The sequence below is a fragment of the Jaculus jaculus genome, chromosome 7 (genome assembly GCF_020740685.1).
Source record: "Jaculus jaculus isolate mJacJac1 chromosome 7, mJacJac1.mat.Y.cur, whole genome shotgun sequence".
NCBI classification, from domain to species: domain Eukaryota; kingdom Metazoa; phylum Chordata; class Mammalia; order Rodentia; family Dipodidae; genus Jaculus; species Jaculus jaculus.
Genome location: NC_059108.1, coordinates 142,435,976 through 142,461,202, shown reverse-complemented (window position 1 = coordinate 142,461,202; position 25,227 = coordinate 142,435,976). Strand labels below are relative to the sequence as shown.

The 25,227-nt window shown below is 48.7% G+C and overlaps 1 protein-coding gene across 3 annotated transcripts in view; it reads left to right on the top strand.

The window, feature by feature from the left end:
* Positions 1–25,227, top strand: part of Jdp2 (Jun dimerization protein 2) — a 52,818-nt gene that overhangs the window by 4,673 nt on the left and 22,918 nt on the right. For all 3 annotated transcript variants that reach the window (XM_045154570.1, XM_045154569.1, XM_045154568.1), the window contains exon 2: positions 5,412–5,635. In XM_045154570.1, coding sequence (XP_045010505.1) covers positions 5,435–5,635 — 201 coding nt within the window. In that variant the 5' untranslated portion in view covers positions 5,412–5,434. The remainder of the gene's footprint in view (positions 1–5,411; positions 5,636–25,227) is intronic.

Here is a 25,227-nt window from a genome sequence, read left to right as displayed (position 1 = left end):
GCCAGAGGAAAATCTAGGGTGTTGAGACCGAGTCTCTCACAGATTGATTCACTGGTCCACAGGGAGCTCCAGTGATCCTCCTGTCTCCACTTTCCTGGTGCGACTGTTAACAGGCGGTGTTCGTGGTGCCTGGCATTTGCCTGGGCTCTGGGATAGAACTCGGGTCCTCCTGCCGTGAGGCACGTACTTTACTGACTGAACCATCTCCCTAGCCCTCTTTTTACATTTAAAAAATATGTATATATTTGTTGATTTACTTATTTATACTCATAGAGACAGGAAGAGAGGAGGGAGAGGGAGAGAACGAATGGGTGCACTGGGGTCTCTAGCCACTGCAAATGAACTCCAGAATGCATGTGCCACTTTATGCATCTGGCTTTACTTGGGTACTGAGGACCCAGGTCATTAGGCTTTCCAGGCAAGCACCTTAAACCACTGAGCCACCATCTCTCCAACCCCCCTGTTTTGTTTGTTTGTTTGTGTTTTTACTTTTTATTTATTTATTTGCAAGCAGAGAGAGATAGCAGAAGAGAGACAGAAAGAATGGGCATGCCAGGGCCTCCAGCCACTGCAAAGGAACTCCAGATGCAAGCGCCACTTTGTGCGTCTGGCTTTATGTCGGTTCTGGGGAATCAAACCTGGGTTGTTAGGCTTTGCAAGCAAACAGCTTAACCACTGAGCCATCTCTCCAGCTCTCATTTTCCTAAAAGCCTGTTTTTGCTATTCTAGGTGAAGATGCTGACTGCTGGGCACTTTCAATAAGGAGAGTGTGACTTGCCAAAAAGCAGGGCTGTGATTTACAGACATTCCCATCACAAAAAGACACATTGTATTTTTATCACTTTGCATACAGTAAACAAGAAGAGGAAAGGCTGAGTAGGTTATCTCCACTTTTTTTTTTTTTTCAGTTGCAATGACTCTTCATGTTAATTTCTGCGGGCAGATATTTTTGGCCTGGAAAGACTCTGTGGTTTTGCTTTTCTGCGTGTACAGTGCAGCACCCAACTGTGTTCCTTCCAGTTCCCAAGGAACTCAGAGCAGAGATGTACAAACACTTGATCCTTTCCTCTAGTTCTTTCCTGTGGATCCATCTGTCTGTTTTCTTCAACTGGCTTTCAGGGAGCTGCATCAGACCCTCTGCACAGCCTTACGGTCTACATTGGCCTTTTCAGCTCCTTCTGTCTTATTCAAACCAGGCTTGTCATCTTGGATTTGGGCATTCCCCAGCTTTGCATCATTGGCTAGCTTGCAACTTACTCCTGGTCAGTGTCCCAAATTGTCAAAGTCACTTTGGATCCTAGGCCTGTATTTTGAGGCACAAGCGTCCTTACCCCCATTTGAGTGTTTCTCCGATGTTAAGAGGGAGCTTTCTCTGTATTTATGTATCCTAGTTACTAAGAGAGACCTGGAGGGTGTCTATCTGTGTTTCAGACCTCCTGGGCCCTAAAGGGGAAAAAAAAACAAAACAAAAACAAAAAACCAACCCTCCAGGTCCTTCAAGAGCATTCGGTATTCAGTTCATAGTTCTCCTTTTCCACCAAATTGTTTCCGTATGGAACAAGCCGTCTGGGAGATGATTTCAGCTCTTGTCATCTTTCCTGTGTCTTCCTTGAAGTGGTTAAGTTCCTCCTGGCTATTCCTCGTCACCCCTCACTTCCCTGCCACCCCCCTTGCCCTTCCCGCTCCTGCTTTTCCAGATTCTTCCCCACATCACATCAAATTGTTTCATCTTCCAAATCACCGAAGTTGCCTTTCCGCCTCCGATCACCAGCCGGCCCTTTGCAATTACTGAGGATCCCTTTGGCTGGCTGCTTTGCTCCTCCACCCTGCCCCCTCCCCGGAGACAGCTGGAATGTCAGTGCTGGCTGTCTCTTAGGAATGGCATGTGTTAAGGACTTAGTGGTTTGCATCAGAGCTGTTAGGGGCTCCCTTGCTGGGGAAGTATGGGGGACGGCGGGGGGGCGGGGGTGGTACGCAGAATTTTGCTTCTTTAAAGAAAAGCCTGGTGCCTGGTCCCCTGGGGGAGGGTTATCCTTGGGATGGGTTCACAGAGGAGCAGGAATGGTAAGAATTTATGGGGCCACTTATTTCCAACGGGGGACTACCCTGTGGTGGGGGTTCCAGTAGCAGAAAATTCATTATACATTGGGAGCATTTGCTAGTCTCATGTATACCATCTGTATGAAAATAAACAAGCTGCAAACAGAGCGTACTATTCCAGGAACAGAGAGGGTCTGGCTTCCATTTCTCAGGGAGGACTGGGGTGGAAAACCCTGCCGAAGCCTCCTGGGGTTTCTGCTGTGCTGTGGGAATGAATAACCTGGAAGTGAAATTATAGTTCTAAGCCCCTAAGCTTCCAGAGAGATCTACATCCCGCTCACTCAGTGAAGTTTACTCTGTTATGTATCATTCATTCAATCACTCATTCGCGTCTGTCTTCATTATTCTTTCCGCGTCCGAAATGATACCAGGCAGTGGGGTCAGCAGAGAAACAGCCAGCCTTGACTGCCTGCCACCTGTCCCCTGAAGTCACCTCTCTGCTTGCCAGGTGGTGGCATGGCTGGGCCTTGGCACAGCTTTGCCACACAGGAGCCTGGCACCCGTCCCTTTCCTGTTCTCCCTGGAGGACAGCCAGAGAGATGAGCAGCTCACCCAGGGCGTGCTGCAACAGCTTCCTGTCATGCCAGCCCCGGGCCCTCTGTACCACGGACCCACTCTCACTGACCCTGGGTGCCACCTCCAGGGTGGATACCAGCACATGGAGCACCCCGGTGGGAGAGAGGCCTCAGGGCTGTTCTCTGTGGCTGCCGTGATGGGGAGGGCTCCCTAAACCTGGATCTCTGTGGATGAGAGGTAGAGGGCCCTTGGGGTAAGAGGGTGACCCTGTCCTATGCCTCCTGGGTGAATGTCCACCCGTGGGTGCCTGCTGAGGCACTAACACCTCTTGGACCCCAGGAGGGTCAATGGAAAGGTCAGAGTTCTAAAACCCAGGGACCTGGAGTTTAGCCTTGGTTCTGGCACCATCTAGCTGTGTGACCTTGGGCAAGTCATTTAACGTCTCTGAGCCTCACCTTTCTCATGTGCAAAATGAGGATGTGGTTTAGAAGGCACAGGGCCTTCCCCAGCGATGAGAATGCCACTCAGTGTGAATATAGTCTCAGGTTCCTTTTCTGAGGTGGCCCAAGGGACACTGGGTGCTCAGGAGGTGGGAAGAGGATGTGGGGTAGGAAGGAGGGGCCGACGGGGACCAGGTGTTAGAGGTAGAGGAGGCGGAGCACAGGTGAAAATGTCTGGGTACCAAATACCAATGTGAGTGCAAGGTGGGGGCTCTTTGGGGTGGCTCAGTGGACAGAGGCTGTGAGAGTGTTGAGGAAATGGCCAATCCACCATTTATGTGCACTATTTATTTATTTTTAATTTAATTTTTTTGTTTATTTTTATTTATTTATTTGAGAGTGACAGAGAGAAAGAGGCAGAGAGAGAATGGGTATATCAGGGCCTCCAGCAGCTGCAAACAAACTCCAGACGCGTGCGCCACCTCGTGCATCTGGCTTACATGGGTACTGGAGAATCAAGCCTCGAACCAGGGTCCTTAGGCTTCACAGGCAAGTGCTTAACCGCTAAGCCATTTCTCCAGCCATTTATTTGTTTGTTTATTTATTTATTTGCAAGCAGAGAGAGACAGAGAATGGGCATGCTAGGGCCTCCAGCCACTGCAAACAAACTCCAGATGCATGCGTCACTTTGTGCATCTCACATTATGTGGGCACTGGGGAATTGAACCTGGCTATTCGTCTTTGCAGGCAAGTGCCTTAATGGCTGAGCCATTTCTCTAGCCCTATGTGCACTTTTCTTTAGTCACAATGACTAAATTTTAAAAAGTGGAGTCTTTGTGGTTTGAGGGTGAGAATCACTCACATGATATAGAGAAAGATGCCAGGACTTGGGTAGGAGACAAAATTTCACCCTCAGAGGTGAAATAGAGAATGTGTCCTTTCTTGCTGGCCAACGTGGAATCTCTGGTGGGCATCAAGCTGGATCTGAGAACTTTCAAATGAGGGCAGGTGGTACAGGTTATTCTCCACACATCTGTGTGAGGATAGTCCTTTCCAAATGTCATAACCCTCTCTGCCCAGCAGAGAAAGATGGCCCAGTGGACATCTCATCCCTGTCCTTCTCCACAAAAGTAACCAGTAAATATGGAAGCGTAGGATAAAGATACCCGTTAGGGTTTCTAAGATCGTGGAAGTTTTGATTTTATGGACCTATGCACACAGGTGGGAAGAGAGAGAGAAAAATTATTTACTTTTTAGTGCTGGAATGCATGAACAATTTTGTACTAGAATGTTCCTTACAAAATGACTTTGCACCTGACCTCCACAGTGCCTGTTGGCTCATAATAGCTGGTCATCAGTCAGATTGGATAGATGATGGATGAATGGATGGATGGATAGATTGGGCAGGGAACTGGACGTGTCTGGATGTAATGCAAAGAAATATTTTCCTCTTGCTTCCTATGCCTTGAAATAACCATGTTTTACCCATGACCGCCCCCCCCCCCCCAAGTGAAGGGGAGGAAGAAATAAGAATTTCTTTGGTGTTTGCCCTCCTCCTTCATGCCTGCCCCTGCCTCTGTCTAGTGAACCTCTGGGAGTTAGCAGAGCTATGCGTTTGCTCTGAGAGTGGAGAGACCTTGGAGGAATTTTCTAGTCCTAGGCTCCACAGGGAAAGCACATTGCTAATTAATTCCATCTCATTTGCCTCAGACTCTTCCTCGGGCATCAGACACGCATTCCGCAGTCACCTCTAACTTCACCTCGCTTCATCTTATACTCGGGGTGTCTTAACAAGTATGCAGAGTAGGATGTGTGATTTGAGGGGAGGCACCATGCCAGACCAAAAATAGCTTCCTCTTGAACAGGTGTGAAGGTGTTTGAGACTCCAGCGTTCAGTTCAGTCTCTTCAGAGGCAGCCCCTGTCTTTGGAATCCAGTCCCATCAGTTTTAGCTGTGGGCCGCCTTAAGGAGCCTTGAGGAGCTGCCTCCTCTCTCCTCTCTCCTGCCAGGGGCCCCTGGCCATGTCCTGTGAGGCAGGTGGGAGAACTAGAAACGGCCTGATACCGAACTGGCGATGAGCAAACTTCGCCCACAATTAACATTGCCCACAATTAGCTTAAGCATTGCTTTTAAAAGGGGACAAGCTCTCCTGCAGGGCCAGGTAAGGATGACCTTAGCTGGAGGTCATGGGTCAAGTTTTCCCACATCACCGGAAGGACTTACGGACAGGGAGAGTACCTGGGAGGAGGAGAAGGGATCTGGGGGGGCTCTGGGGAGAGAAGGGTTGGGCACTGGCAGTTGGGAGGTTCTCTTATCCCAGGCTGACTGCCATCCTGCTCTCTCCTGCTCCTACAGATCGTCCCGCTGCTCTTCCTGCTATGATGCCTGGGCAGATCCCAGACCCTTCCGTGACCGCGGGCTCTCTGCCGGGGCTCGGACCCCTCTCCGGACTCTCCAGCTCCGCCCTGACTGCAGAGGAGCTGAAATACGCCGACATCCGCAACATTGGGGCCATGATAGCGCCCTTGCACTTCCTGGAGGTGAAACTGGGCAAGAGGCCCCAACCCGTGAAGAGTGAGGTGAGTACGACCCCTGACCCCCAGGTACAGCCCAGGGGCAGGACCCTGAGCTTTCAGTCCTAGATCTGGGCCTAAACACACTTTGGAAACTTGGCTCTTGCTCTTGCAAGTACGGTGTGAGCACCAGCGGGAGAAATGAGGACTGCCCGGCCTCACCCTCTCTCTCCCTGCGGAGTCAGGTCTGCCCTCCACAACTCTGAGGGACTCGTGGCTGCATTAGAGTTTGAGAAGCACCAGGCTGGAGGTGGAGGCTTAAGTGACCCGCTCCTTGAACGGCAGCGGAAGAGTGGTGATGTGATGATAATGAACAATAGTATCTTAGTGATCTCTCGGGGGTGTTGAGAAGGTCCCTGGAGATAATGGAGATGTATGTGTTCTTTGAAAAATATAGGGGGGCGGGGCATACCAGTGATGAGTGCTATCTTTACAAGTGAGGGTCATTAGTCATGTTACTGCCTTCCCCGCTTTGGGCCCCCATATGGAGTTGAGCGAGGAACTTGGAATAAGGGTGATACCGCCTCCCTCTTAAGCAGCTAGGTAATGGCTTCAGTCCTCAGCGTCATGTGCCTGAGAAGGAGGTTGGCAGAGGACCTACACATGGAGCACCCCCTGTTGAGGTCCCTTGCACCTCTGCTGCTCTTAGGAGCCCCATGTGCCCTATAGCAGCTGTCCCCAGGGACTGGTGAGCAGCAGAAGTCCCCAGCAGTCAGCGCAATGCACGCTCAGTCACTTGCCCAGGCTGGCAATTTGTCCAGAGTCTACCCTGGCCAGGGCCTTAGCAGCCTGATGGGGAAGTCACTACCTCACAGGAGCCAGGGGTAAGCGGTGGAGAGGAAGCTGGGTCCAGGCGTCGGGCACTGGGTGTGTGGGACTCTGCTTGGAGGGAGTGTTCCTAGACCAAGGTGTGCCTGGATGGAGGCTTGGAGCTTGGCGGTTGTGAAGAGAGGCGCTCCCAGAAGAGGGGTGTCTGGGACTGTGAACCTGAGCAGTTTGCTCGGCTTGGCTCCCGTTCTTCCCGTGAGTGTCATAAGAGCTTCAGGGAAGGGCTTCTGGGGGCTTGGTGCGGGTGGCCAGCTCTTTTGTTTGCAGACAGGAGCTGGCTCTCGAGTATGTTTTCTTTGGCCTGCTCAGTATTTCCAAAACAACTCAAACTAACATTTCACTTTAAAAAAAAAATTTTTTTTTTTTTCAGGGCTGGAAATATGGCTTAGTGGTTAAAGTGCTTGCCTGCAAAGTCTAAGGACCCAGGTTTGATTCCCCAGTACCCACAAAAGCCAGATGTACAAGGTGGCGCGTGTGTCTGCTGTTTGTTTGCAGTGTCTAGAGGCCCTGGAATGACCATTCTCTCTGTGTGTCTATCTTCCTCTTTCTCTCTGTCTCTCAAAGTAAATAAATAAAATGTTTAAAAATTCCAACTAAAATTTTTGGGAGATCTGATCACACACTGTGCCTCAAGGGCTAAATGAGTGAGCACCTCATTTTCTCCCTGCTCCCTTGTGTCACAGGCCCGGGTCCCTCCCTAGGAGCTTGGTCCTGCCGTCACTTTTGGCTTTCTCTTTCTTGTCCCCCAGCTGCCGTTTTTAATTTAAATCTCCACTGCTTGGTCCCTCCCGCAGCCCTTCATGCTTGAGATACCTGGCCTAGGAATGTCCTAGGCTTTTGATTCCAAGATGAAAGTTGATTTGATTATACCCTTTCTGACTTGATTTTTGAGGGCCCTTTTCTTTGGGGCCTTTGCCCATCACCTTCCCAGGTTCAAAGCTGGAAGTGTCCCATTTTTTTTTTTAAAGATTTTTATTGATTTATTTGAGAGTGACAGACAGAGAAAGAGGCAGATAGAGAGTGAGAGAGAGAGAATGGGCGCGCCAGGGCTTCCAGCCTCTGCAAACGAACCCCAGACGCGTGCGCCCCCTTGTGCATCTGGCTAACGTGGGACCTGGGGAACCGAGCCTCGAACCGGGGTCCTTAGGCTTCACAGGCAAGCGCTTAACCGCTACTCCATCTCTCCAGCCCGAAGTGTCCCATTTTGGGAACATTCCACAGTATCGTTTGCCGTTAAGACCACCCCCTAACTGAGCAGTGTCATCGACCCTCTGAGACCGTGAGTGGGTTGATGGAGCCAGATGCCCTCGAGTGGGCGCTGGCCTAGCTGTCGAGTTTTCCACATCTTGTCTCCGCCAAAGGCCCTAGAGCAGCTAGCTTCCCTTTTTGGAGGAAAAAGCCTCTATTTGGGTTGGATATTTTTACATTTCACAACCACCCCCAAAGGGCTGGCATATGCCTCGTACCTGAGAGTGACGCTCTGTCCTCACAGGCACCCTCAGAGATGTACCGTCCAGGCCGTGAGCGCGGCGGGCCATTTTTAGGCTGTATTTGCATGTTCTCGCTTACTGTCAGACTGCAGCCTCGCGAGGGCGAGAGGCCGATGGAGAAGCAGCAGCATCGGGCCTCATCGAGGAAGGCCGGCCCCACCCTGAGAACCCACCTGACCTCCCAGTGCTCTCTAGAAGGTCAGACCAAGCCTGTTCTTAGAGCGAGTAAAAACAGAAGCAGTAGGCAGAGGACTCGGCAGCTGAGAAAGCTGGCTTTTTTTTTTTCCCCCCCCCAAAGATCTCTGCGTGTGGCAAACTGCCTTTGGTGAAGTTTCACATTGGCATTTGAGTCTCGGAAAAGTTTCTGGAATCATGCTGAAGGTACCAACTCGCACTGATGAAGTACTAAGTAGGTGCGGTTGGAGTGTTTAGTACACTTGATCTCTTTCACTCTCCTTACCCAGCCTGGAGCCAGATCAGGCCCACGGTAGAGAAGCGTTTGAGGTGTTAAGAGGGAGGTGAAGCGACTCAGGGCCGCATTGCTGGGCACTGGTGGGCTGATGCTTGGACAGTGATGGCCATGTTGCTGCTATCACAACATATCTGATTTGTTTGAGAGAGAGAGAATGAATGAATGGGTGCGGCAGGGCCTCTAGCCACTGCCAACGAACTCCAGATGCATGCGCCACCTTGTGCATCAGGCTTTATGTGGGTATTGGGGAATAGAACCCAGGTCCTTAGGCTTTGCAGGCAAAACACCTTACCTATTGAGGCATCTCTCCAGCCTATCTCTCTTGATCCAAGTTAGGTACCAGGCACATCCTAGGCTTTCTGTAAAGTATCTCATCCCACACAAGACCCCTACGAAGTCATTATTGCTGTTATAGACATGTTACAGATGATGCTCACAGGGATAAAACAGGGCCCGTGTCGCCCACTGGGAAGTCAACTAACCAAGTGTGACTTCAGAGTCAAAGGCTCTGCCCTTAGACAGCGCTGCTTCGCGTGCCCCAGACGCTGCCCAGGTGCTCACCTGAGCTCTCTGCAGTGAGGAAGCCCGGCCCAGAATGCTTGGTCATTTTGGTGCCATGGCCCCATGCCATGCTGAACTCTGCATCTCTGTAGCCAGCAGAGAGTGCATGCAGCCCTGTCAGAGCCCAGTTCTTGGACCCTCACCATTCAGAAGCCAGCGTTCACCCAGCCAGCTCAATAAGAGAAAAATCAGAGGAATTAAGTAACAGGTTTGTGAATTACAAAGTGCTCTAGGCTGATACGGCTTCCGTTAATAGTTGACAAAATGTTAAACTGGTTTGGTGCCAAGTACTTGTCTGCCATCCATCTGCTGAGCACCAACTGTATGCCTAACACTGTGACACCCACTGAGACTGGCACTACCAACTAAGGAAATGGAGGCCTCCTCTCTTGGGTGAGGAGGAGGTAAAAGAAGCCAATTAAAATGTGATATAAAAGGCCGGGTAGCGGTCAGTCTCATGAATAAAAACTCAGCAGCTTATCGGGCAGAAAGTGGCATCGTGCCCATGCTGATGACCAGCCAGGAACGTGGGGACATTTGCTCCTGAGTTATGAGAGACTTCCTTCTTCTCTCTTCTTCTTTTCTTGCCAGTGGCTTTTTGAGGAGCTTTGCTCTCTGGCTGTCTGCTCTCCAGGCTCTTCCTTCTTTCACTTTCTGTCCTGCAGTTCCTGACAGCTGAACCTCCTTGGTCCACTTATCCTTTCTTTCTGCAAGTCTGAGCGCTGCCCAGATCATCTGCTGCAGTGGGGCTGCTGTGGACCGGTGGCCGCACCTTGCTATAGTCGAGAATGCATTTTCACTTAGGAGTGGAGGAGGCCAGAAGCCTCACTCCGGCATACTCAGTGCAGGCACGACTTTGCCCTAGTGGACCGAACCTTCACTTCCCTCCCTCCAGGCCATGCTGCAGTGGCTGGAGTGGGCTTAAGGGTTCAAAGGAGGCTGGTCTGGGTGACCTTTTGGGATAGAGGTTGTAAACTATCAGGCCAGGGCTGACCATCAGCCTACAGATGAGTCCCTTAAGATGAATGCTCATAAGTGTCAATCTAGACAATTGGGTCTCACTGCACCCCGCCCCCCCACCAACTCCATCTTTCTCCTGCGTGTGTGTGTGTGTGTGTGTGTGTTTTGTTGTTCTTGTTTTTGTTTTTTGTTTTTATTTTTCTAGTCAGGGTCTTGCTGTAGCCCAGGCTGATCTGGAATTCACTATATAGTCTCAGGCTGGCCTCGAACTCATGGCGATCCTCTGACCTCTGCCTCCAGAGTGCTGGGATTAAAGGCATGAGCCACCATGCCCTGCTTTCGTTTGTTTTGATCAAGGGTCTCCTTATATAGTGTAGGCCAGCCTTGAACTCAAGATATTTGTCTCAGTTTCTGAGTGCTGACATTACGGGCAAGTGCCACCATGCCCAGCACTCATTCTTTCTCTCTCGTCCTCTTAAGTAAGTTGCTGTATTTAAAAGCCAGGAAATATGGACTTTCTGGCTTTTCTTAAAATTATACCTATCAGGGCTGGAGAGATGGCTCAGTGTGTAAGAGAGCTTGCTGCTCAAGAATGAGGACCTGAGGGGCTGGAGAGATGCCTCAGCAGTTAAGGCACTTACCTAAGGACCCAGGTTCGATTCTCCAGTCCGTACATAAACCAGATGCACAAGGTGGCACGTACGTCTAGAGTTTGTTTGCACTGTCTAGAGGCCCTGGTGTGCCAGTCTCTTTCTCATCTGCCCCCTTCTCAAATAAATAAATAAATAAATATATTTTTTAAAAAAGAATGAGGTCCTGGAGAGATGGCTTAGAGGTTAAGACACTTGCCTGCAAAGCCAAAGGACCCAGGTTTGATTTCCCAGGACCCAAGTAAGCCAGATACACATGCATCTGGAGTTCATTTGCAGCTGCTAGAGGCCTGACCCATTCTCTCTCTCTCTCATAAATAAATAAATAAGTAAATAATTTAAAATATCTTATTTATTTATGTGACAGAGAAAGAGGGAGAGAGAATGGGCACGCCAGGGCCTCCAGCCACTGCAAACGAACTCCAGATGCATGCGCCCCCTTGTGCATCTGGCTGACATGGGTCCTGGGGACTTGAACCTGAGTCCTTTGGCTTTGCAGGCAAACGCCTTAACCGCTAAGCCATCCCTCCAGCCCAAACAAATAAATTTTTAAAAAGAATGAGGACCTGGATTCAATCTCCAGCATGCTTGTAACTGCAGCACTGAGTGGGGCAGGGACAGGAGGGTCACTGGGGCTTGATAGCCAGCCAGTGTAGCTGGAACATGGTGAGCTCCAGGCTCAGTGAGAGACCCTGTCTCGTGGAAATAAGGCAGAAGAGCCCGAGGCCTGGCATACTCCTGTACGCACGTGCACATAGGATGAGCTCATGTGCACACACGTACACACACGCACACGCGCATACACACACACACACACACACACACACACACAGAATTTGCCTTGCTGGCCACCGTAGGCTCACCCCCGTCTCTGTGGTAACATGCAGCCCATACTCTGCCCCGCTCCCCACTGCTCCCTGTTGCCTGGCCCCTGGCCCCTGGCCCATGCCATCAGCCTGTTTCTTGTGTTCTGAATTTAGGTCCCAAGGTGCAGAGCTTATATCTTAATTTCAATTTTCTTCCACTAGACATGTTCAATTCTTCATATGGATCATATATTTGTTATATGATTATTAGATATTATTTATTTAGACCTGCTTATTAGTCTGGACATTAATAACTGTGTCCACCTGGCAAGGCACTTAACTCTTCTGTGTCTCATTTTCTCTGTCTTCAAGTCTTACCTTGTTCTTTTTTATGTCCTTATTTTTACTCCATAGGCTTTTTTTTTTTTTTTTTTCCTGGATTTGAATGACTTAGAGAAAGAAATTCAAACTAATCATTCCCATCATCCTCAAACTTGGCTGATCATCCAAACAGTTTGGGAAACTTTTTCAAAATACAGATTCCAGCCCCTGCCCCAGGCCATTGGAATCATATGTCGAGGACAGTTCAGGGAATCTGTGTACTCAGCAGGCTCAGAGCTTACTCAGCCACTTGTGGGAGCACAATTCTCAGCTGTTTGTACCTCTCTGCTCAGGCTCCTGCAAGCCTCGTCAGGGGACACTCTGAGGCCTCAGCTGGAGGGGTAGGTGTGTGTGCACATGCCACCACAGACTGCCCTTTCCAGCTTCGGCACAGGGTGTGCACATGCCATGAAGATATTACCTGGTTACTGGGTCCACGTCCTGGTCACTTTCAGACAGGAGAGGAATATATTGTATCGTTCCCCAATCTCACAGTGGTGACTTCCAGTCTTCTCCTGGGACATTACTAAAGTTTTCTCCATTTGGTGAAGGTGAAGTGGATCCCAGAATGGCCTTGGAAAACAATTTACTCCCACCCATAGGTGGGATCCCCAGAATGTGTTCATAAAAGGGACCTAGACATACATATATACATCCGTGTTTTAGCCCAGCTATGTGAAGCTACGTCAGACCAGTGCTGTGCTGGGGAAACATTGGCCCAAGCTTGCTTGTGTTTTTAGAGACTTGAAATGTAAAGGCAGCCTGCTGACATTTTTAGCAAGCCTTGCATAATTGGTTTTTAATTTGTGGCTCTTTGGAATAGCCTTGGCCTTCTTCCCTCTGGCTCAATTGCTTTTTTTTTTTTTTTTTTTTTTCTGGTCTCATACTTAGTTGGCAGAGAAATGCCATCCGTCCCTTCTTGGAACGGTCTCCCAACTCATCTTTGAAATCCCGAATCTCTACTTTGGCTCCATTTCTTTGGTAACATGGTTTGAAAAGTGATTGGCATTTTTGCTTTTAAATATTTTATTTATCTATGTACTTATTTGAGAGATAGAGAAAGAGGGGGAGAGAGAGAGAGAGCGAGAAAGAGGGAGAGAGACACAGAGAGAGAATGGGTGTGCCAGGGCCTTCAGCCACTGCAAATGAACTCCAGACAAAGGTGCTACCTTGTGCATCTGGCTTACGTGTGTACTAGGGAATCGAACCTGGGTCCTTGGACTTTGCAGGCATGTTTTTGCTTTTAAGCAAATCAGAGGAGGAATGAATGATAGTAACCAGCAGCCCTAAGGGCGTTTGGCAGTGGTCCCTGGTCCTGACTCTGAGCTGGTATCATACCCTAGGCAGATTGGGGGTTCTGGAGCTGAGGGTGTAGCTCAGCTTACTGGCAGAGTGCCTGCCCAGCGTGCTCAGGGCCCTGGGCTCTATCCTCAGCATAAATGACTAAATAGTAAATAAGTAAATGTGTAGATAGTTAGGTTACACATTGTCCTAGCCCTGGGTCCTCTGGAAGGGTGGAGGCTATGGAAGTGGCTGTGTGTGCCCTTAGACAACTCACACTTTTCTTCTTTGTGTGCATGTAGTTGCGAGTACTGTTTGTGATGTGGTGTGTACGTAGATGCATGTGCCCCGTGTGTGCAAGTAGAATGTCCGGGTTCTTCTTTTCCTCTTGCTTTTGGAGCTGTGCTTTTTGTGAGCCCCAGCAACTCTCTGGTTTATTTACATGGGTTCTGGGGAATTGAACTTAGGTTGAATCAAGCCCCATCTGGCTCTCACATTTGAGGGGCAAATGCTCTGATCCACTATGCCATCTTGCTAGCCCAGTAAACATGTTTGAAAAGTTTAAATGACTTCTTCCTTGAATCCCTGCCTTAAGACGGGGCTAGAAATAGTACCTTCCGCCAGACGTGGTGGCACACACCCTTAATCCCAGCACTCCTTTTCTCTCTGTCTGTCTCTTTCTGTCTTTCTCTGCTTGCAAATAAATAAACAAACAATTTTTTTAAAAAAAGAACTTAAGGCCGGGCATGGTGGTGCACGCCTTTAATCCCAGCATTCGGGAGGCAGAGGTAGGAAGATCACCGTGAGTTCGAGGTCACCCTGAGACTCCATAATGAATTCCAGGTCAGCCTGGGCTAGAGTGAGACCTTACCTCGAAAAACAAAAACAAAACAAAAAAAAGGAACTTAAGCCTGGGCCTAAGGAGAGGACTCATGCTTTCCACATAAGTGTGAGGAGCTAAGTTCGTATAACCAGCACCCACGTAAATGCCAGGTGGACGTGTGGGCCCATTTATAATCCCAGTACCAGACTAGCCGAATCAGTAAGCAGTGGGTTCAAGTGAGCAACCCAGCCTTGCTAAATAAGGTGGAGAGTGATCAAAGAAGACACCTGATGTCAACCTTTGACCTTTACAGGCACACACAGGTGGATTTGCACCTGCACATACATGTCTGCCCACACATAAGAATGCCTACACACATGCATACGTACCACACACACATAAAAATGCAAAAACAAAAATCTTGGGGCTGGAGAGATGGCTCAGCAGTTAAGGCACTTGCCTGCAAAGCCTAAAGACCCAGGTTCGATTGCCCAGTACCCATGTGAAACCAAATGCATGAAGTGGCTCTTGCATCTGGAGTTCATTTGCAGTGGCAGGAGACTCTAGTGGCCCCATTCTCTCTGTCTTTCTCTCTCTCTCAAATAAATAAGTAAAAATATATTAAGAGATGAAAAAAAAAAAACGTCTTGCTCTGCCTCTCACTGCCAGTGTCACTTTGAACAGGTCAGCAGGCCCTTCTGCACAGTCTAATCTGGAAGGTGAAGCTCATTCATGTTTCAATGTGAAGGTTAAGCAAGGCACCCTGTACAAAGATGACCTTGACTACAGTGCATCCAAGCCTGTGAGTTACCTGTACTGGGAACTGAGCGCATGCGCCATGAGTTACTTCTGCTGACCGCGCTGGCCCGGTGGCGAGGTGTGCAACCAGTGACCCCGGCTTAAGCAAGCAGCAGACAGACCTTCCTGTTGCTGGCCAGCCATTCCGTGTAGGAGCAGCTGGACTTTCGGCTGCCTTCGCGGGCTGTGGGCAGGCAGGCTTTCTAGAGCTCTGTTTTCTCTTTGGCTGCCTTGTGTGATCCCTCATCTTGTTTCCCGGGATGCTAAAGGCCCTTGCTGGACTCCCCTCAGGCAGCTTTTTAAGCAGCTCTCGAAGTGGCCTCTTCAGTCAATGCCACTCATCTTTCTTCGCTGTCCCCACATCCTTTGCAATAAGGACTCATCTGACTGAGCAGTGTGGAGCCATTCAAGTTTCTTTCCCCTCTGCTGTCCCCTGAAGGCACAAAGCAGTGTGGCCTGAAATGCAGCGTGAACAGGCCTCGGAGGTGCTGAGAGTGAGGTGCCAGGCTGCCTCGAGGTTTAACTGCCCCACATGCTGTGCGCTGCTCAGTGTGGCTTCAGGGTCCCTACTCACCAAGCCCACGCGGTGGATGACAGCTCTTCCTCTGTGCCCCCACAGCCAGTCCCTTCTTGCCACCACCGCACCCTAACACACCCCTGGCTGCCTTGGAAAATGCTCAGCAAAGCAGGCTGCTACTGCTGGAGTAGTTTGGCTCTGGAGAGGTCACGAGATAGTAACCGGGTTTCACCTTTCCTTCTCGTCAAGTTGGGGGAGAAAATGAAAGGCATGGTCATGTGGACAGAGGTATTTGGAGAAGTTTTAGTTCTGCGGAAAAATTGCCCTGGTCAGTAATGAAGAAGGAGTTTGAATTGTTGTTGCTCAAACATGAGGAAAGAGAATGAAAGCCAGGCTAGTTATTGTGGTAGCTTGATTCAGGGGTCCTCCATAAACTTAGGTGGTCTGAATGTTGGGTTCCAAGCTGGTGGAGATTTGGGAATTAATACCTCCTGGAGGGAGTGTACTGCTGGGGGTGGGATTATGGGTGTTATAGCCAATTTCCCCTTGCCGGTGTTTGGCACACTCTCCTGCTGCTATTGTCCACCTTGTGTTGTTGGCCAGGGGGTGATGTCCACCCTCTGCTCATGCCATCCTTTTCCCCTGCCATCATGGAGCTTCTTCTTGAATCTTTAAGCCAAAATATACCCTTTTCGTTTTGTCCCAAAGCTGATCTTGGTTGGGTGATTTCTGCCAGCAATATGAACCTGACTATGACAGTAAAGTTGAAACCAGGAGTGGGGTCATTTGTTGCTAGACACTTGACTGTGTGGCTTTGGCCTTTTGGAGCTGATTTTCAAGAGTAATATGGAAGGATTTGAAATCTTGGGCCTAAGAGACGCCTTGCATTGTTGTAATTACGGCTTGATGGACTATTCTGTGAGGCGAAAGACCTGAATGCAGTAAGAACTATGGACTGTGAGGTTCGGCTTGTGAGAGTGCCTGGACTGGGCTAGAGGCAGTTTGTGTGAGAGGCTTGTGTCCTGAGAACTTGTGCAGGGTTGCCATTGTGTCGAAATGGTCTGGTGTCAGCAGAAGGATATGGCACAGAAATGAAATCTTGGGCCATTTGACCTGCATTGGTACAACAGAAAGAATGGAGTCTTTTGGAGGGGCCAAATATTGAAGGAATGTCTTGTTCTGCAAAGTTTGCTTTATACCCCTCTGGATTAACAAATTGGCACCCTACCCGGTATAATGGAGTATTATTTTAATTAAGAACATACTTCGTATGGATACATCATGTGTTGGTACCATCTTTTCCCTCCCCCCTACCTCTTCCTCAGGGCCTTCCTCAGTGGGGTTGCTGGAATTCCCCATGGGCTTGTGGGTAATGCATTGTGGAAGCTGCAGTCCATTATTGCGGGGTGGCAATGCCTCTGGGCATGACATCCCACCTTGTGGCTCTTACAAACTTTCCACTCCCTCTTCTACAAAATTTCCTGGGCCTTGGTAGGTGTGATTTAAGGCTACTTCAGTGATGAGCTCTGAGGAGCCTCTGGATCTCTGCTTTGGTAGGTGTTGAGTATCCTCAGCATCTCTCTCCTTCACCCTGACCCTGATTGTGAGGTTCGTCATGGAAGCAGCACTCTTGCCCATCTCCCCACTTCCTCTGGGGTTTTGCCTGGGCCTTGCCTGAGATGCGAGGAGAGGTTTGTCTCCGTGGGTCTTGCTACCTTCTGAAAAAGAGTGAAGGCAGCATAGGTTCAATTGGATAAACATTATTAGTTTAGGGACAGTTTGATGGTCGTAGGCCCTCTTTCAGCCAAAGACTAGTGGGAGCTTGACACTGGAGAGCACGATCTTTGTCTCCATATCATTCAGACCTGGTTCCCAGTTCCAGATATGGGTTCCTTTCCACTGAGAGAATCTCTTAGCCAATCAGAAAGCCGTTGGTTGCCCACCAAGGCTGTGTGCCACCATTGCACTGGTGTGTTCTTCTTGTCCACACACACAAAGAAAAGACCAGGCGTGGTGGCAAGCTGCTCTTGGTCAGATGATTTCTGCCAGCAATGCGAACCTGACTGCAACAGTTGTAGACCTGATGATCAGATCTCCAGTAACCCAAGACTACATTAGAAACCAGCCAATGGGATGGCTGGAGGGTTCCATGAGGGCGGGCCTCTCAAAGCCAGATACACAAGGTGGCACATTCATCTGGAGTTTTATTTGCAGAGGCTAGGGGCTCTGGTGTGCCCATTTTCTCTATCTACCTCTCTCTGTCTCAAGTAAATAAATAAATAAGTATTTTTAAAAATGGGCTGGAGAGATGGCTTAGTGGTAAAGGTGCTCGCCTCCAAAGCCAAAGGACCCAGGTTTTACAACCCAGTACCCACGTAAAGCCAGATGCACAAGGTTGCGCACACATCTGGAGTTTGCAGTGGCTTGAGGATCTGGTGTGCCCATTCTCTCTCCCTCTCTATCTACCTCTTTCTCAATTAAATAAACAAATAAAATACTTTTTAAAACTTGGAAGTGGCCTTCTGCCATTATCCTGAGAAGTGAATAGTGAAGGAGAGCAGAAAAGCACAGGGTGAGGTCACCCCAGAGCAGGTTTGGGGTTGTAAGGAGAAATGAGGACACGCTCAAGGACTTCCTGGAGAGTGAACATCCACGAAGCCTGTGTTTGTACATTGGATGTCTCACTCACCAATAATGACTCATTTTGTACATCAATAAAAGATTTTGTTTCTGGAAGGAAAGATTTTTAAACTCTTAGAAGAAATCAGATGTAAATCATTCTGGCCTTGGATTAGGCAATGGTTTTCTAGATATGACATACACACACACACACACACACACACACACACACACACAATACTGGTAACAAAAGAAAAGAATGAAAAAGTTGAAGCTGGATGTGGTGGCACACGCCTTTAATCCCAGCACTCGGGAGGCAGAGGTAGGAGGATCACTGTGAGTTTGAGGCCACCCTGAGACTATATAGTGAATTCCAGGTCAGCCTGGTCTAGTGTGAGACCCCACCTCGAAAAAAAAAAAAAAAGTCTGGTGTATGAGATTATTCAGTAGCTAAAGGCACTTGCTTGCAAAGCCTGGTGACCCAAGTTTGAATCCCCAGTACTGTATGAAGCCACATGCATGAAGTAGTGCATGCATCTGGAGTTCACTTGCAGCGGCAAGAGGCCCTGGTGCGCCATTCTCTCTGTCTACTTTGCTACTTACCCTCTGGTGTCCTTCTCCTGCTGATTCCTTTCTCTTCCCGTGCAGTCTGAAGTATTTTTCCTTAATTTCACACACACACACACACACACACACACACACACACACACTTGAGAGAAAGAAAGAGGCAGAGAGAAAGAGAGAGGGAGAGAATGGGTGCACCAGGGCCTCCAGCCACTGCAAACGAACTCCAGATGTATGTGCCCCTTTGTGCATCTGGCTTATGTGGGTCCTGGAGAATTGAACCTGGGTCCTTTGGCTTTATAGGCAAATGCCTTAACCACTGAGCAATCTCTCCAGCCCTTTATGTATTTATTTGAGAGAGAAAGGCAGATAGAGAAAGAGAAAGGGAGAGAATAAGTGTGTGTGTGTGTGTGTGTGTGTGTGTGTGTGTGTGTATGTGTGTGTGTGTAAAATATATAGAGAGACTATATATAGTCTAGATTGTGCATATGAGATAAACCATGAAATAGCTGTCATGTAAAAATTTTAGATGACAAGTGAACACATGAAAAAATGCTTAACATTACTTGCTATCAAGGAAGTACAAATCAAAACCACAATGACCCACCACATTACACCCACTGGGGTGACTATGATAAATTTTAAAAAAATAAAGAAAGAAAAAGTAGGGAGGAAGGGCTGGGGAGATAGCTGAGGCCATAAAGTGTTAGCATGGAGTGACAGAGGCAGACAGGAGGACCCCTGGGGTTCACTGGCCTGCCAGTCTAGACAGGGATGGTGGTGCCAGAGAAAGGACACCAAGGCGACACTCTGGCCTCCACATGAATACAAACACGTGCACACAAAAGACAGCGAGCGAGTGAGAGGGAGAGAGAGAGAGCGAGCGACAGAGAGAGAGAGAGAAGTGGGAGGGAGGTAGAGCAGTTGCAATCACAAGCTGTTGATGGGAATGTAATACAATACAGCCTCACTGGAAGATAGTTTGACACTTTCTGAAAGGCTACACATAGCTGGGTGTGGTGGCACGCGCATTTAATCCCAGGCAGAAGTAGGAGGATCACTGTGAGTTCGAGGTCACCCTGAGACTTTAGTGAATTCCAGGTCAGCCTGAGCTACAGCGAGACTCTACCTTGAAAAACAAAACAAAACAAAATAATAATAATAATAAAATAAAAGGCTACAAATAGAGACACCATAGACCTCAAGTTCTAGAGCCTGTAGGAAACAATGTCTACACACCAATTTGTCTATGAGTGTTCATAGAAGTATAATACAGAATAGCTCCAAAGTAGTAGAAATATTCCAAATGCCCATCCGTGGATGAATAAGTAAATTAAATGTGATATGCCCACACAGTGGAATATGATCTGACCAGAAAAAGGAATGAAGTACTGACCTACAACATGGATGAAACCTGAAGTCAGTATCCTGTAGGACAAGAAATGGGAGTGATGGCAGCTTGTGGGGTCTTTGTCTTCAAGTGTGAGGGAGGATAAAATGTTCTAGGGCAGACGATATTAATAGTTACACAACTGTGAATGTACTAAAAGCTGTTGAAGTGCATGGTGAGTGAGCTGGGAGATGGCTCCATGGGTAAAAGATGCTTGCTTGCAAAGCCTGCTGGCCTGGCTTGGAATCCTCACCCACGTAGAGCAGCTGCGCAAAGTGCCCCATGTGTCTGGAGTTCGTTTGCAGTGACAAGAGGTCCTATTCTCTCTTTTTCCCTCTTTCTCTGTCAAAACTTTTTTTTTTTTTGGTTTTGTTTTGTTTTGTTTTGTCTTTCGAGGAAAGGTCTCCTTCTAGCTCAGGCTGACCTGGATTCACTTTGTAGTCTCAGAGCAGCCTCGAACTCATGGCGATTCTCCTACCTTTGCCTCCCAAGTGCTGGGATTAAAGGTGTGCGCCTCCACGCACGGCCCTCAAAACATTTTTTTTTAATTTATTTATTTGAGAGCGACAGACACAGAGAGAAAGACAGATAGAGGGAGAGAGAGAGAATGGGCGCGCCAGGGCTTCCAGCCTCTGCAAACGAACTCCAGACGCGTGCGCCCCCTTGTGCATCTGGCTAACATGGGACCTAGGGAACCGAGCCTCGAACCGGGGTCCTTAGGCTTCACAGGCAAGCGCTTAACCGCTACGCCATCTCTCCAGCCCTCAAAACATTTTTTTAAAATATATTTTTATTTATTTATTTGTAAGCAGAGAGAGAGAGATAGAAGAAAGACAGAGAGAGAGAGAGAATGGGCACAAGAGAGACTCTAGCTGCTGTAAATGAACTCCAGACACATGTACCATTTTGTTCATCGGGCTTTACATGGGTACTGGGGAATAGAACCCAGGTCATTAGGCTTTGCAGGCAAGCGCCTTAACCTCTGAGCAATCTCTCCAGCCCTCATCAAAAATTTTTTTTAAAGAATTTAGTAAGTTATTTTTATGTGAATCTTACTGCAATAAAACTTAAACCTGAGAAAACATGTTTCCTGGAGGTTGGGGAGAACTGAAAAGGATAATATTGCAAATCTCCCAGCATGCAGCTATGCTCTGGGACTAACAGCTGTGGCTATTGAATCCCTATTTTGGGCCAGCAGCAGCAGGGAGAAAGCAGGAGCCAGTTAGGGTGAACCCTCCTTCCTTCCTTTCTGTTGCTAGGGGCCATCCAGAAGCAGAGAACTCTGTCAGGATTTTGTGAGAACCCCAAGGGAAACAGGATTCAGCACAGCGATCTCTAGCTCTGGCTCTTCATCTGAATCAGAAGTTCTGAGGCAGTTGGTCTGGGTGGGGCTGGCAGGGGTTCTATAGGTGGAAAGCTCTGGGGCATTAGAAGCCAGCCCAGGTCTTAGAAGGAATGAGGGTATCCATGTTCAGGAGGCACAGCTTGCCTGAGTACCACACCTGATGGCTTGCAAGCTGCTTTTGAAGACATCAACCCTGCTCTGACTAACCTGTAGTCACAGGTAGGTGTTATTAGGGTCATGAGCTGTAGTCACAGGTAGGCATTGTTAGGGTCATGAGCTGTAGTCACAGGTAGGCATTGTTAGGGTCATGAGCTGCAGTCACAGGTAGGCATTGTTAGGGTCATGAGCTGTCAGGGAACAGAGGTACAGCAAGATGGAGCCACCTTCCAGGACCTCAGCTTTAAAGCACGGCTATTCTACTTATATCAATATTAGAAGGGTAGGGAGATGGCTCTCTAGGTACAGTACTTGCCTTGCAAGCATGAGGACCTGAGCTGGATCCCCAGAACCCATGTAAAAAATGACAAGTGTGATGGTACATATGTGTAATCCTAGAGCTGGAGGGGCAGTGGGGGTGGGGGATGGATTCCTGGCTTCACTGGCCTCCTTGTTGAGTTCCAGGTGAATGAAAGAGACCTGTCTTTAAAACGGTAAATGGTGCCAAGTGTGGTGGTGCAAGCCTTTAATCCCAGCACTCAGAAGGCAGAGGCAGGAGGATCGCTGCGAGTTCAAGGCCACCCTGAGACTGCTTAGTGAATTCCAGGTCAGCCTGAACTACAGTGAGATTCTACCTCAAAAAGCCAAAAAAACCCCCAAAAGTTGAATGGTTATCCTGAGGCACTACCCCCAAGGTTATGGCCTTAACCCTACACACATATGCACCCACAAACCTGTAAACACACGTGTACACACATTTAAAACTAAGCGGGCTAGGGAGATGGCTCAGCAGGTGAGGGCTCTTGCTTGCAAAGCCTGCTGGCCGGGGTTCAGTTCTGCAGCTCCCACATAAAGCTGGATGCAAAGTGGCGCATGCATCTGTGATCCCATTCACACCTGTGATGACGCGAGGTGGAGCCGGAAGAATCGGGAGCTCACAGGCCAGTGACTGTGATGTTCATTTGCAGTCTGGCCATTTGCGGGGGCAGTAAATCCTATGTCCAAGAAGGTGGGGCCCAGATACCTCAAAGTTGTTCTCTGACCACCGCATGCATGCTGTGGCATATACCCCCCCCCCGCCACACACACACACACACACACACACATTTAAAAACATTTTAGGGCTGAAGAGATGGCTTAATGGGTAAGGTGTTTCCCTGCAAAGCCAGATGCACAAAGTGACATATGTGTCTGGAGTTCGTTTATAGTGGCTGGGGGCCCTGGCACTCCCATTCTCTCTCTCTCTTTCTCTCTGCATGTAAATAAAGAAATAAATAAAATATTTAATAAATTTGAACAGCAAGATCCACACAGATCTAAGACCTATTAGTTACCACATCTAACTTGTAGGCAGGTTGGTCTGTTCTGCGTAGGTTTCAGGGTGATGCCCTTCCTGCAACTTATTTTTAACTCAAGAGCAGCTGATGGAGTATTACCCGTGTATCTCTTCATCTATCCTTTTTTTTTTTTTTTTGAGGTAGGGTCTCACTCTGGCCCAGGCTGACCTGGAATTCACTATGCAGTCTCAGAGTGGCCTTGAACTCACGGCGATCCTCCTCCCTCTGCCTCCTGAGTGCTGGGATTAAAGGCGTGCGCCACCACTATCTTTAGCGGACAGACCCACTGTTTGTAATTAACTGCTGCTCTACGTGCCCAGCGTAAACAAAACACAAGAATCACTTGGGTGCTGAAGCTCCCTGAAATCTGCAACTGTCCCATGTCATCTCTGCTACCCATCAAAGCTTATTATTCTCATTGAACGACTATAGTGTGTGTACGATGCAGTTGTAAGACCTTGAAGGGTTATGAGCGCAGTGTTTGGAGGCGCCCTAAACTTACTGAAGAGGACTTAGCGGAGGGTGGAGCCCAGAAATTCCTGATAGGATCTGTCCTCCGGGGAATCTGGATACTTTCCGAGTGTTGCGGTGATCTGATCGTGCCTTCCAGCTCCGACTGGCAAAGTTCCTATGGAGAATGGCTGCAAGGATCTAAAACCACATTTTTCTTCAAACATTATCTCTAGCTTCCTGCCTGGATCTGCACCACTGGGTATTCATTTAAAGGCGTAGGACCTGATTGTACACAGGACAGGCAGGGTTGCTGTGCGTTAGCAGTTCCAGGTCACTTTATGTCCACATCCTGAGGTCTCTGGTCTGGTGTTGTGGGTGTTTACGTTCTGAGGGTCTTTACCCAGTTCATTAAGCTGCCCAGCCTGTCCGTAGAATGGACATTGAGATAAGCTGCCCGGATACCAAAGGAGCTTGCATTTACTCCGGTTACCTCTGACTTCTCAGCTGTTCTGCTGTGAGGAGTTGCTCATCTCGCTAGCTAGGGAGGATCTCCCTAGCCCACCTCACCCAGCTCGGTGTGATCACGCCCTTCCTTACTCCTCCTCCTCCCCCACCCCACCAGCCACGAATGTTCATCTTCATGGTAAAATCCCAATCCTAACCCTTCCGTCTTCCAGACCAGGCACTCTGGTTGTGAACTCATCTGACCTTGTCACATGGGTGGGATGTTTATGAGCCAGGACTTATCCCCTTCGGCGGAGGGGTCGCCCATTCTGCTGGATGACTTGTCAGTTATCCCTGCCTGGAAGAAATGGGCTGAAACCCATAGCTGAGCGGTCCACCCTGCTGCATACAGAGGAAGGGGAACTGCCTTGGTGGAGAATCATTAAGCCAGGGAGCTTGTGTGTCACCTTCGTGATGAAGGACAAATGACTTCCTAATGCTTTAATAGTACTTGGAAAGAGCAACTTTGACTAACTCGGGCTTCCAGAGCAGCCTTGTCCGTAAACATTCTATGCAATGGCTGTGACGTTTTTTGTTTTTTTTTTTTCAAATTTTGAGAGCGAGAGAAACAGTTGGCACACCAGGCCCTCCAGCCACTGCAGTTGAATTCTGGATGTGTGCACCACTTTGTGCGCATGCGTCACCTTGTGCATCTGGCTTTACGTATTTATTTATTTCAGGCTGTGTCTTCTTTTGGTTGTCCACAGAGTCATGTTATAGGAGCTCAACGCAAGTGTCTTCCAGCATTTATGTGTGTGTGTGGGTGACATACGTGTGGTATATGCAAGTACAGATGGGTGTTTTCTCAGAGGAGACCATCAGGTGTCCTCTCACGACACTTCTGCCTGTTTCCTTGAGACGGATCTCTGCCTCCAGCCCCAGCTATTCTCTGGTCTGTGCTCCCACCAACCGGGGTTAAGCGGAGATGGGTAGCTATGCCCCACTTTTTTTTTTTTTTTCATGGGTTCTGGGGAGTTGAACCTGGTAGCCTCTGGCCCAAGAGTGCCTCGTCGTTAAGTGGGAGAATGCCCTTAACCGAGGAGTCATCTCCCCAGCTGGTCTTGCAGGCATTGACTCACTTACTGTTAACTTGATGAGAAGGAAATGGGTTTGTTCCTGTCAGATGTATTCTGTTTCGAACCTGCCTTTAGGGTGTGGCGGGGGGCGGGGGCTGGGCGGGGAGGTTGGTGAGACTCTTTCTCTCCTTTTCTCATTTTTTGAAGTGATTGTCAATTGGGGAAAAAAATAAATTGATGGCTTCGTGGAAAGTAGACCATACTGAAGTGTAAGTGTGAAATGAGACTGAAATAGGCACATTCAACAAAAGTCATCATTCTTCAAATAGCTTTGCTCCGGCAGGTGGGAGGATTTCCCAGCAATCATCGGCAACTTTTCTCTCCTATGTTAGGGTTTCTGCCCGTGCCAAGGTGGCCTTTCCTTGTCTCCTGGACTCATCCTCACTTTTGTGGAAGCTGTGTTTGCTCTTTCTGTAGCAGGACTGTCAGAAAATGGGTGTCACCCTGCCTAGTTTGCTTTTGGAGGCTTTGTTCCAAACACAATTGCTGTCTTTTCTTAGCCCTGGATATGGGCTGTTCTCTGTGGCTTTTTATGAAAATGGCCCTTCCCTATTTTGAGTTTATAAGCCAGCTCCACACCTAGCAGC